A 13,184-nucleotide genomic window follows, 5' to 3' on the forward strand; every position below is an offset into this window, starting at 1 on the left:
CGTTTCCTCTGGTGAATATGATAGCCTTGAAGTGGCTTGAGAAGCCTCCAGAACCCGAAGTGTGAAGTAATCTCACTCACTCTGGTTCCTGCAACTGCCCACACCTCCGACAATTCCTTTGACTCGGCCACCGTTCGGCACTTTGTGGAGCTTTAAGAGTTCCCTTCAGAAGCATAGAATTATCGATTAGGTTGTGCACAATGGTATCTAGTCCACCGGGTCGCCCTCTTTCCTGCTAAATGCCTTCTCCTCCTTCCCTTCCACTCCTCAGGCCCCCTATGTGCTGAGAAACGAGGCCCTCCGTATTAGCCGAGGAGAGAGAGGGACCATCACCACCCAGGTGCTTGACATCCGAGATGACGACAACCCACAGGACGTCGTGGTCGAAGTGCTTGACCCGCCACGTCATGGCCAATTGCTCCAAACACTTCAGTCCCCTGCAGCCCCGATCTACCAGTTCCGGCTGGATGAGCTCTCCAGGGGCCTTCTCCACTACGCTCACGATGGCTCGGAGAGCGTGTCCGATGTTGCGGTCCTGCAGGCCACCGACGGGCATTCCTTTCGAAATATACTGTTCCGTGTGAAGCTGGTGCCCCAGGTAGGTGGGATTCCTAGAGCGGCAGCTTCCTTGCACCTAGATAGGAAGTTTTGTTGATGATATTATTTTAAAATATTCATAAAGTTAAGATATGCACAGGTATTTATTCGAACACTGATTTAACATTTATTACGGAGATCCTTAGAATGTTCAGAGATTCAGGGAACACAATACCCAATCTCAGGGAGTAGCATAGGTTTCATTAGGCGCATCCTTGATCTGAAGAACCTGTCCCAGTGTTCTCTGCACAAGGGACACTTTCACACCTTTATGTTGACTTGCTGCTGTAGAAATGCCTCATCGTCCACTGATGCTCTTGTCCGCTGCCTGAGTCTGATCCCACAAATCAAGCGTACCCGTTTTTTTCTCCCTTCTGTAACAGCTCATGCAATGTGACGCTCATAGTTGATCATAATGCATGAAAAAAGATGGGTTCGGCCATTATGTTAGCCCAGCTCAAGTAGGGTGAGGAAACTCTCTCTTTTAGTAATCACAGGAACTCCTGCCGGCCTGAGTCACTCCCATGCCGCCTCTGTATGTTTTTGTCATACCCATGAATAAATTTTCTATTATTTACTTAATATTTTTCTTTGTATCAGATTTTTTACTGTGGCCTCATCCTCATAAATAATGCATATGAAATCATGGGCTTAATGTAGAATTGTACTTCTAAAATATCAAAATTAATACATGACCACTTTTAAAAACCTTCGTTCACATAGTACCTAGAATGTTCTTGGATGCTATTAATGGGGTGGCTGTGACGTTTAGGGACTGGGCTGACCATGCTAGAGCCAAGACGCCTACTGAAAAACATTTTCAGAACCACTAATTACTTGATGATATTTCACTAGAACCTCTTTCGTCTGTTTTAGCAAAAATGGTTCTTTCCCATGGTGGCAGATTGGGAGACTTATCATTTTTATTGAACGTTTCATTCCAAATATCAGTAGCCACCAAAGTGTCATTGACGATTAGCTAGAGAGATGGATTTGCCGAGGACAGTTTAGAAATGACTTGTCAGTTTCTCACGGAAGATCGTTCAGGCTTTGCAATGGAGCCGTGCGCAGGTGAACAGCTTGGATGCAGCATAGTCTGCCGGCTAGTTTCTCAGGCTGTTGTCTCGTGATTTGCAGCTGATGAAAACGGTGATGGTGGCATGAGATAGAGAGGAGTAAGTGAAGGCTGATTGTGAGAATAGAGTTGGCAGATAGCCACCTTGTAGCTAATCCTAATTATCACCCTCTTGCAATTGCCCTGGGAGATGAGGTTTAGTTCTGAAGAGATGAAGTCTAGACAGACACAGAAAGTTTCTTTTCTTCCTGCTTGGTTTCCTCCCAAAGATTGTTACAGGATTTCAGTGCAATGCTCGCAGCTGCCTTTCCTGTAGTGGTTTCAGTCTCCACATTTGGAGATCGGTTCGGTGGATGGCACTATCATATGCTAGGGTCTAAGGTTGAAGGGTGTGTCCAGGATTTTAAATGCTTTGAGCACCAAAACAAAACAAGCAAAAATTAGAGTTTAATTTATAAATAAGACATAAGCACAGAACTTGAGAATTCTTGTAGCACTTACACGCTGGGATTCATGTCAGTGTTACCATGTCTGTGCCTCCCTCCTCCTGCCGCCGCTCCGTCTCCTGTACGTTGTGCGTTTGTGTCCGTCTGGTGAACTCATTAATGGCTTCTAAGCCAATGACTTGGGATAATGGACGCAGCATCCATCAGGACGTACTAATGAATCTGACTCTGTAACATGGATATTTTACAAATGCATACTATATTTCCTTTCAGGAATTCAAAGTACTTTTTCTTTAAATCTCTTATATTGATTTTTACAGTATTTTAATGAAGAAGGTTAGGGGTGGGGCCATATGACCTTATTTCTTCTTCTTTTTTTTATTTAAATATTGTATTTATTTATTTGGCAGACTGAGGTCACAAGCAGGCAGAGAGGCAGGCAGAGAGAGGGAAGAGGAAGCAGGCTCCCCACTGAGCAGAGAGCCCAATATGGGGCTCGATCCCAGGACCCTGAGATCATGACCTGAGCCGAAGGCAGAGGCTTTAACCCACTGAGCCACCCAGGCGCCCTGAACTTATTTCTTCTATTAGAAGTTCTACTATGGGTGGGAGGTGTTTTTGTTTGTTTTGTTTTTAACCTTTATTGGGTCAGTCGTGTTGATGTAAATTATTTCATTTGATGCTCATGATCCTTCCAGGATGTTTGTACAATTATTATCTCTAATTTTCAAAAAAAGGGAAACTGAAGAAAAGGTATAAAAACATTTTTTAAAGTTTAAAAATGTTTATTTTTTTATAAAGGTATTTCCTGTTGGAGCTGTGGTTTCGACTCAAGTGTGTTCTGGCCCATCACACGTAGCCCACATAGCTTTTTTCATTCTAGCCCATATTTTTCGATGTTTTGGTCATATATATTCTGATCCCCCTAATTGACAGAATGGAGACAGCAATTTAGTCATTTTGTCAATGTCCTATCCAAGCAGTCTGGGCCCTAAGCCTCCTGGAATCTTCCCTCTGGACTCACCACATCTTGTTACAAGTGAAGCTATTTATAATCATAAGTCTGCCAGAGCCCAGGAAGAAAAAAAATCCTTCAGCTGTTAATGGCTTCCAGTACATGTATAGTCAGACATGATTGATTTCATTCTGATAGCCACTTCTGAAGGTGGGCATCCAAGTCCCTACATGGAGCCCGCCTGTGTATTAAACTTGAAGTCAGGCCAATTACTGGCTGATGTCTACCTGGTGGTTTAAGTGTCATGGTGAAGGGGATTAGGTCTAATTCCTGAGGAATGGATGTACAAATTAATCCCAGTGTTGTTCAGTAGAAAACTTAACCCGCTGACACAAGTGAAAGGGGAGAGAGAGAGAGAGAAAAATGTGTGTGAGCAGCAACTCTTTTAGTCTTCCTCTCTTGATCTCTTGATCATAGGAGTTCAGCACATTTTTGTTGGATGGATAGATATTTGGAGGGATGCAACAGCTTGAGTGAGGCTAGTTCCTGTGTTCCTACGTTAGAATCTGTCTCTTGCATCAGATGAGAAGCCTTCAGGCCACCTCTGCTGATGTTGGGGTGGCCTATCTGGGACTAAGCGTGGGAGCTGTCGGCTCCACTCTCGTTTCTCAAGTTCTGCATCACTTCCTCCAAAGTTTCATCCTTGGCCTGGCAGTGAGGAACTGTACTGCCCTCCAGGCTTATGCTGAGTTGCTGAAGAGAAAATAGATTCAGGACTGATGTCGAAACATGCTCTGTCGGGGTTGGAGGAGGCAAAAGAAATCAAGAAGATTAAAAGGTAATAAAGAATGCTTGCTGAACAGGCTTTCATTAATTGTGTGGATTACCAAACCCGAGCCCACTGGAGATATGATTTTAAAGCATTTTGGCATCTAATAAGGGCTAAAATGTAGGCAGGGAAAAGCTTACTGGTGGGCTTCTCTCCGCTGCCAGTCTTTCAAGCCAAGCTTCTTTTTCGTTACGGCGTCTCTGGGGATCACGCCTCCTCGTCCACTCTGGCAATAAATCTGATGACCTTTGTGACCTCGTTTGTTGTTGTTTGAGCAGTTGCTTTCTGCCATCGGGTAGTGCTTTGATGTGAAAACCCCCCAAGTATCATGCTATGAACTGGATGGAAAATTCTGTTGCTAAGTGTGCTCTGGCTGTTGGCCCTTGGTAAGGCTTGTGTGTGACTAGCGGCCCGATTGTGCTTCTCCCAATTTCCTTAACACTTGTTCTCCCAGTGGTTGTCTGGCGTGGGTGCTTCTTGATAATAAGGGTGCTTGGGACAATTAGAAGTACGGCACAAGAGTGTTACGTTTTTGAATAAGAGTCTCTCTCATAAATAAATAAATCCTTACCACATGTCAGGGTTTCACCTTTTTTTTTTTTTTTTAAGGTTTTAGTCTATTTATTTGAGAGAGAGAGAGAGAGAGAACAAGCAGGGTGAGGGTCAGAGAGAGAAGCAGACTCCCGCTGAGCAGGAAGCTGGACATGGGACTTGATCCCGGGACTCTGGGCAGATGCCCAACAACAGAGCCACCCAGATGCCCCAGGGTTTCATCTTTTATGGACTTACATAGCTTGTTCAATTTGGCATCTTATAAGGTGTGTTGCTCAGAGTATACATTCAAAAAATGGTTCTATCTAATTACTAAATTTTGTTTATGAAGTAGTTGAAATCTATATGGAGAGAAGGTTCTATATTCTTGACCTGAAGGAACAGAGCTTCTGAGGAGCATACACCCACTGACAAACACCGAAACGGTTTAATTATCTTTCCGTCCTTTATCCTGGCAAATAGCATCCAAGTTTCACTTTTTATGTCTACCCTACATGATCCTTCCCTAAAATCCACAGTGTCCTTAAAGGCTGCATTTTAAAAACTATGGTATAAATGAACCTTTGCAAAATAAGGCATTTTTTAACAAAATAAATAAAATCTTAGGACTGTTGTTATATCCAGTTATAGTCCTTTAATACTTGATTAAGTTTTAAAATTTTTTAGCTTCAGTAGTTGGACCTGGGGTTAGGGTACACTGTCATTTGAAATCATCATGTATGCCCCAACATTTATTTTAGGAGAGGAAGTTTTCATTTTATTTGTGAGATTTTTCCTCCTAATGATAGAAGCTTAGGCTCTTACTTCTGGTTTACAACATTAATATTTTTATTTGTAACACAATATATAATGGCCAAACTTTATTGCCAACATTTCCCTATGCCCATTGTTTTATGAAATGAATTAGAGGAACTATTTAATTTAAAGCACTCTTTTGATTATGCCCCCATAGCCCCTTTTTGGGATTTTATTGCTTTCTAATGTGGTACCCCAAAGGACATATAAAACATCACTAGACAGGAGATTATTCAGCTCATGTTATGGCTAATTTCTTGAGCTTACAGGGATATATGCACCATTGTGCAGAAGAAGGAAAAAAAAACTACAAGGAGATAAAGAAATTGCAAAATGTCAGAATCATTGGGGAAATGCTTTAAAATTTGTTTGGCTTTTCTGGACACTTTAACTATAGAAAAGATGATATATAGGCTTCTATTCATTTCTTCCTGAATCTTTCCTGGGCTCTCTCCCAGAAGAAGACAACTGATAAAACCATCTTCCTTGTAATGAGTGGGAAGAATTATACTTCTTTCCCTTAGATAGTTGTCTGTTGCTTCTTATGTATTATAAACAAATGATTTGGAAACAGAAGTTATAAATGTAAATATTCTGAAAGACCTGTCTGGGGGGTTCAGGAGAACCACTCTGGACCCATTACTGTTTCTTTCCTGAGCTCTGCGTCTCCTGCTTTAGCGTGACTCCACATCCCTGGGAATCCTCTCCAAATACAAGTGGAAACACCTCAGAGTACAAAGCTGTACGGCAAAGTAAACAGTCAATGAAATGAAAAGGCAGCCTACCAAATGGGAGAAAATATTTGAAACCATATATCTGATAAAGAATTAATATCTAGACCATATGAGGAACTCAGACAACTCAATAGCAAAATCATCATCTTTATCATCCAATTAAAATGTGGCCTTAGGACCTGCTTGGACCTTTCTCAAAAGAAGACATAAAATGGCCAAGAGGTACATGAAAATACGTTCAGTATCACTCATCATCAGGGAAATGCAAATCAAAACCACAATGAGTTATCACCTCATACCTGTTAGAATGGCTGTTATCAAAAAGACAAAAGATAACAAGAGTTGGTGAAGGTACTGGGAACAGGGAACCTGTATACACTCTCGGTGGGAATGTAAATTGATGCAGCCATTATGGAAAACAGTATGGAGGGTCCTCAGAAAGCTAAAAACAGAGCTGTCATATGATCCAAACCTCGCTTCCAGGTATATATCTAAAAGAAATGAAATCTGTGTCTCAAAGAGATATACGTACTCACATGTTTATTGTAACATTAGTCACAACAGGCAAGGTATGAAAAGAGCCTAAGTGTCTCCTGATGGGTAAAAGGATAAAGAGGGGCAGCTGGGTGGCTGAGCTGGTTGAGCTCCAGTTCTTGATTTCATCTCAGGCCATGATCTTGGGGTCCTGGGATCAAGTCCCACATCAGGCTTCACCCCCAGTGGGGGGTCAGCCTCAGGGTTCTCTCTCCCTCACCCTCTGCTCCTCCCCACCCCCGCTTGCTTGCTTTCTCTCTCTAAAACAAATAAATAAGTATTTTTAAAAAATGGATAAAGAAAATGTGATCTATGTATCTAATGGAATATTATTCAGCCTTAAAAAAGGAAATCCTGTCATTTGTGACAGCATAGATGAGCTTGAAAAACATCATGCTAAGTAGAATAAGCCAGACAGAAAAAAGACAAATTCTGCATGATCTTGTTTATATTTGGAATCTTAAAAAGCGCAGCTCATAATAGCAGAGCAGAATGGTGGTTGCCAGGAGCTGAGGTAGGAGAAATGGGGAGATGTCAGTCAATGGATATAGAGGTTCAGTTACCAGGGATGAATAAGTTCTGGAGATACAATGTATAGCATGGTGGCTGTACTTGATACTGTATCATACACCCGAAATTTGCTGAGTGGGTTGACCTTAAGTGTTTATACCACATACACACACAAAAGTATAGCTATATGAGTGATAGATTTCCTAATTAGCTTGAATTTCACAATATATATGTATATCAAAATGTATATCATATTGTGCACCTTACCTATGTACAACTTTTATTTGTCAAATATACTTCAGTAAAGTTGGTGAAAAAAATAAAATACAGATCTAATTTAGGATCTGGGGTGGGGTCTGAGATTCTTAACTTGTAATAAGCTTCCAGATGTTGCCTAACACTTCCAGATGTTTGTTCTAACACTGACATAAAAGGAGTACTGTCTCCTAAAGATTTACAGTCACACGGAATTAGAGAATTGTGTTGGTAAAGTGTGGCCAAGATAGAAATGTGGTGGGAGGGACATCTGGGGACATGCATTCAGGTCACGGTACTTACTTGCTTGGAATATGAAAAACCACCTTGCCTTATTAGTCCCATAATTTGGTTGCTGGCGTATGACTGATTTCTGTAACCATGATCAGACTTGACGAGGCGGCTGCTATTAGAGAGATTTCTGGCAATTAAGACGCCTGGGTCTGAGTGTATTATCTTATATGAAACTCTGCTGGAGTTAATTGGGACTTTTCCCCCAGAATTCAGGGGGGGTAAGTATAGAGGAAAATTCTTGGCACATTTTGATGTTTTTGTAACTAATATGCTGTATCAGTCGTGAAGGGAGAAAATTCTAGGGAGTTTGCCCCTGAGCACTGATCATAATAGAAGGTCCTTCTGCTGCTGTTCTCCTGGGCACTGTTTGACTCGGTTCCCTGGTGACTGTAGTGAAAATGGCCAGGACCACCTCTTGTGGGGAGCAAATGCTCTCATGCCAAGGGACTGCAAAGGCCTATTTGTTGTCTTCTGCCCTGAATCTGCCCCTCCTGGGAGGGGTATTGCTCTGTTCTGGTGTTTCAAATGTTGGCATATTTGAAGGTAATAACAATAATTTATAAAAATGTCCCCGTTAAAATGCCCTATTTTAGAACCCCAGATTTACTGATTTTTGAAGTACGAAAACAGATTGAAAGCTGAACACAGACTCACTAACCTCCTTCCGTGGAAAATGTCAGTCATGAGACTGGAAGAGGCGCACGCCGTGCAAATCGAGAATGGCAGCACTTTCGTGACAGTAGCTTTAGCAACTAAAATGGTTGCCTTCTCGGGGTGGGGGGGCGAAAGAGGTGATTTCTTCCAGCCAGCTCCGCCCAGCGGTTGTTTCTAAGGCTTCGCTTTCAATCATCAAGGCCTATCAGTTTGGCCTCTAGTGTTTCTGGAAACTGGTTCTAACTCTCTGTTCCCACGGCAATGACTGTTTCATCTTCTCTCACCTGAGCCATTACAAGAATTTGTTAAATGGTTTCTATAGCCCCAGACACATGTCAGTTCTAGCCCCTTCCATCTCCCGCTGACGGAAACTTTATAAACCCCAGACTGTTCATCCCTGTTCCTTCCCTGAAGACGTGTGTTGACTTTACTGGGCTTACAAGATAAATGGAGACCTTTAGTACATCCTCTACCTTCTGCTAGCCAACTTCAAGAGAGTGTCCCTTCTTATTCACCCCTCTCCTGGCCCCATAAATTCTTCTTGCCCAGACACAGTGCACTGTCTCGTGTCTTTGCCTCTGCACAGAGTCCATTTCAGTACTTCTCTCTTAGAAGGGCCATGTTTTGGTCATTCAAGAGTTAAATGATATTTCCATAGGAAAGCCTTCCTGAGCATTCCTCCCCCAAAGAGGAAACCCCCTTTTTCCTTTATTCTCCCACAGCACCCTGCTCCAACCTCTTACAGAATATCGTTGTGATACGCCCTGAATAGTTGTCTGCGGCGGGTTGACTAGACTGTACGTTCTCAAACTGACATCTTGTTTAGGCATTCTTATATATCCCGGGCCTCTGGCAAGAGAGCCAGCCTCTGATGGGTGCTTAGTGTGTAGTGCTTGAGTAGGAGCGGGTGGGGAGAGTAGAGGGACAGTGAGGGGGACAAATGGAAGAGAAAAATGGATGAATGAGAAAAGTTATTTGCTTATGATAAAGTAAAGGAAAAAAATAGGATATGTACATATATACATACACATACATGTGTCTACACACAATATACATACGTAATCCATAGTGCGACTCTGGAGCTATGAATACCTCTTGTTGGGTGATGGCTGGCAACAATAGTACCTGGTAACTTACGTTTCTAAGGGCTGATATATACATGTACATATATACATACACACACATATATACACAGAGAAATACATATTTATAAAAATACATATTATATTTAAATATACTTATAAATTTGTATATATTATTTGTAAATAGAATTTGTATATAATAATGTATATAATATACATTATATATAGTGTATGTGTGTGTATATATATATATACACACAAACATATATATACACATATACACACAAACATATATATATGTTTGTTTTGGCTTGGGCTTAACTCTGTACTCTTTCCTCATTCTAGAATGACACAGGTCTCCGGCTTATGGCTAACTCAATGGTGTGGGTTCCAGAAGGCGGGATGCTGCAGATTACCAACAGAATCTTACAGGCTGAAGCTCCAGGTGCCAGTGCCTCAGAAATCGTCTACAAAATTACCCAGGACCACCCACAATTTGGTAACTTTTCTTTTCCTTTCTCGTGATCGCATCATTGTGTCCAGCAGTCTTGGACTTGCTATGGTATGACGCCATGCAGCGAGGTTGGGATTCCAATGACACTGACTTTCTAATACCTCACAGGTCTCATTTAAACACAGAATCATCAAAATTACTGTGATACTGTACACATATTCTGTATCAGGTGATATGCTAAGTAATGTAGACCTGTTAGTATATATGAGATCCAAAATTTAAATTTTCTGTGAGTATACATGAAATCCAAAATTTAAGTTTTAAAGTAGATTCATTTTACAGAGAAAGTAACTTGCTAATACATAGTTCCTTTCAGCATATATAGCTAATAATGTCAGTTTAATTTTGAAGCTCGGGCTCTCACACTCCACCTTACGCTCCCTCCAGAACATTGCCAGACTTCTTGTTGAGACTTAAAAAAAAAAAAAAAAGTTTTACATAAAAACACTTTTAAAGATCTTTGTTGTTACTTCCGCTCCTAGCAAGATAGTAGAGAATGATAACTTGAAAATTTTCCCCTCGTCATCATCTAGAAAAGGTGGATAAAAGATGATAAGAATTATAGGGCCCTCGTGGCTGACCTTTCAAGAATAGAGAGAAATCTCCAGGTAGCAAGCAGAGAAGGAGCTTAAAGCCAGTCTGGGCATAAGCTGATGGAACAGCTTCCCTGAGAGGGTTGTATGTGTCCCCATAACCCAAGGGCTCAAGAGGTAATGCCATGCAGAAATAGAGAAGTTAAGATCTTGCATAAAACTGGGACTCTGGAAAGACTTTCATTTCGAGGGACAGAATAGAAAACAAAAAGGGCACCAGCCCAGAGAGATGGCAAAGAAACCTACCTGTGTTTCCCAGGGCTTGGAGTAGAGCAAAAAAGTCTGCCAAGAAAGAACTTCACGCCTGTTTCTCCCACAGATCCAGGGTGAAGTTACACTTGCCCATGGTCTGAGAAACCCAATGCTGAGACATTCATATGAATATTAATCTCAAGCCAATGATAATTCTTGGGTCCCTTGCAGAAACTGGTAGAAACTGTTGAGGAATGTCCACCCTCAACTCCGAATTTCAGGATTCTCACAGCCCAAACTGCTGAAGATTAGCTCAGAATTCAAAATTACAGAACAAATGAGGAAACAATCCATAGTATCATAAGAAAAATGAACAAAATGTTTAAAATTCCAAGGATTTCGAACAAAGGAGTAATCATAAAAACTATAAAACAAGCATATTGAAATGATTTAAAGACACAAAAGAAAGAATTAAAACTGTAAGGCAATAACCAAGACCATAAAAATAAAAGAATAGGCAGGTATGTTTTTTAAAAGAATTAAAAAGATCACCTGAAAATGAAAATTATATTTTTCAAAGTGAAAAATATTTATTCACTACAAATAAAAACTTTCTTGGCATGTTAAATAGCACAGGAATAATAATCTGTTTTTCTCTGGTTTCCAGATTTTAAAAATTACTTATTTTCTGTAGTGAGGGGGGAAAAGTTAACTTTTGTGCAATTTAAAAGTAATTCCAATGGGGCACCTGGGTGGCTCAGTGTGCCAAGCAACCGACTCTTGATTATAACTCAGGCCGTGTGTTCAGGGTCCTGAAATGGAGCCCCACACCAGGCTCTGCACCATGAGTGTGGAGGCTGCCTAAGATTCTCTCTCCCTCTCCCTCTGTCCCTCCCATGACCCTCCCACCCCCCACTCACACACACACACACACATTCTCTCTCTCTCGAAAAAAAGAAGACTTAGGGGTGCCTGGGTGGCTCAGTGGGTTAAAGCTTCTGCCTTCAGCTCGGGTCGTGATCCCAGGGTCCTGAGATCGAGCCCCGCATCAGGTTCTCTGCTCAGCAGGGAGCCTGCTTCCCCCTCTCTCTGCCTGCCTCTCTGCCTACTTGTGATCTCTGTCAAATAAATAAATAAAGTCTTTGCATAAAAAAGACTTAAAAAAATAAAAATAATTCCAATGTAACAAAGACATTGAAAAGCATAATCTAATTAAGAATTAATATAATTATAAAATCGTTGCTCTAGCTGGGGTGTCTTTTATTATAGTTGTGTAACTTTGAGGAAGGCGAGTGGATTCCTTTGAGCCCTAGTTTTCTTTGAAAGGTTAGGCTAGATAATTTTTTTAACTATTTATTTTAAAATAATTTTAGACTTACTGTAAAGTTGCAAAAATCGTACAAAGAGCCCTTGAATACCTTTAATCTAGCTTCCCTCAATGATAGCATCTTGCAGAACAATGGAACAATGATCAAAACCAGGAGGCCAAGTGGATACAATGCTACTAATTAGTCCGCCGACCTTATTCAACTTCGCGTTCTTTTATCCACTGATTTTCAGCTCAATAATGTTTAAGTCCTTTTCAGCTCTAAAAATCTTTGACTCGTTTGATGTATTAAATTCTCTACCTTTATCTTGATCATTAAAAGCCAAAAAATTTAATTTCCTAGAGACAGCCCAATATTCCAATATTCAGTTTAACTCTTAAAAAGAACAGTGCTGAATTAAATTATTTTTTAAGCCATTTTGGCTTGATAATGCCATGTAGGCTTGCCTGTGACCCTATCCTACTATAAGTCTCTTAATTAACTTCTTCCTATGAACAGAATCTTCCTTCTGTGTGTCCAGAGCCCCCTATTAGTAATAATCCAATCACATTACCCTTAAGAAGCGCTCAGAAGTGAAGGCGGCTGTGGGAACTGGAAGCCCAGTGCACACCAGTCTGGTCACATCCGTCTGTCGCGGTGGTGTGAATCTGTGGACCCCTTCCCCCCTGCGACCCTACCTACTGTGCACTCCCTCCTCACCTTAGAATGTCCAGGCTGGGCTTTAGACGTTTTGTGAAGACCTGACCAGGGAACTGAACCAAACGTAAATTGCTTGCAAATGCATGATGGTCCCAAATTCCACCACTTACAGACTCATCAATGCTCTCAGATAGAAGTGTGGACAAGTTGATTAGTACTTGTACCTTTAGCTACTTCACAAGTTTGAAAATAAATTTAATGAGATGGTTTTAATGAAGTTACTTAAGTATCATTAGGGGGAAAACCTGACTTCATCCAACACATTGCCAACTCTAAATTATTTAGCATCGAGTAAGAAAGCTTTAATACAAATTTTGTCAATCCCCAAATAATTCATGGAGGTTGTGAGATTCTAATTCTTAATACCTATCAAATTTCCCCCTCAGAATTCTTGATTCAACCGTAGACATCAGTATTAAGGAAATCCCAAGTGGAGACTATTATTCCTTTTCTTTAAACCTAGACTGTTTTGTAAGCCTGGATTTCCATATATCTAAAAGGTCGGCTGCTTGTATTTGTCATAATAAAAGCAGAGGTGGGGTACGA

The 13,184-nt window shown here is 41.0% G+C and overlaps 1 protein-coding gene across 5 annotated transcripts in view; it reads left to right on the plus strand.

Moving 5' to 3' along the window:
* Positions 1-13,184, plus strand: part of FRAS1 (Fraser extracellular matrix complex subunit 1) — a 416,244-nt gene that overhangs the window by 270,320 nt on the left and 132,740 nt on the right. For all 5 annotated transcript variants that reach the window (XM_032334686.1, XM_032334684.1, XM_032334685.1 and 2 more), the window contains 2 exons: positions 272-598; positions 9,658-9,811. In XM_032334686.1, the coding sequence (XP_032190577.1) occupies positions 272-598; positions 9,658-9,811 (481 nt within the window). The remainder of the gene's footprint in view (positions 1-271; positions 599-9,657; positions 9,812-13,184) is intronic.

This window comes from Mustela erminea, chromosome 2 (assembly GCF_009829155.1).
Source record: "Mustela erminea isolate mMusErm1 chromosome 2, mMusErm1.Pri, whole genome shotgun sequence".
Classification (NCBI taxonomy): Eukaryota; Metazoa; Chordata; class Mammalia; order Carnivora; family Mustelidae; genus Mustela; species Mustela erminea.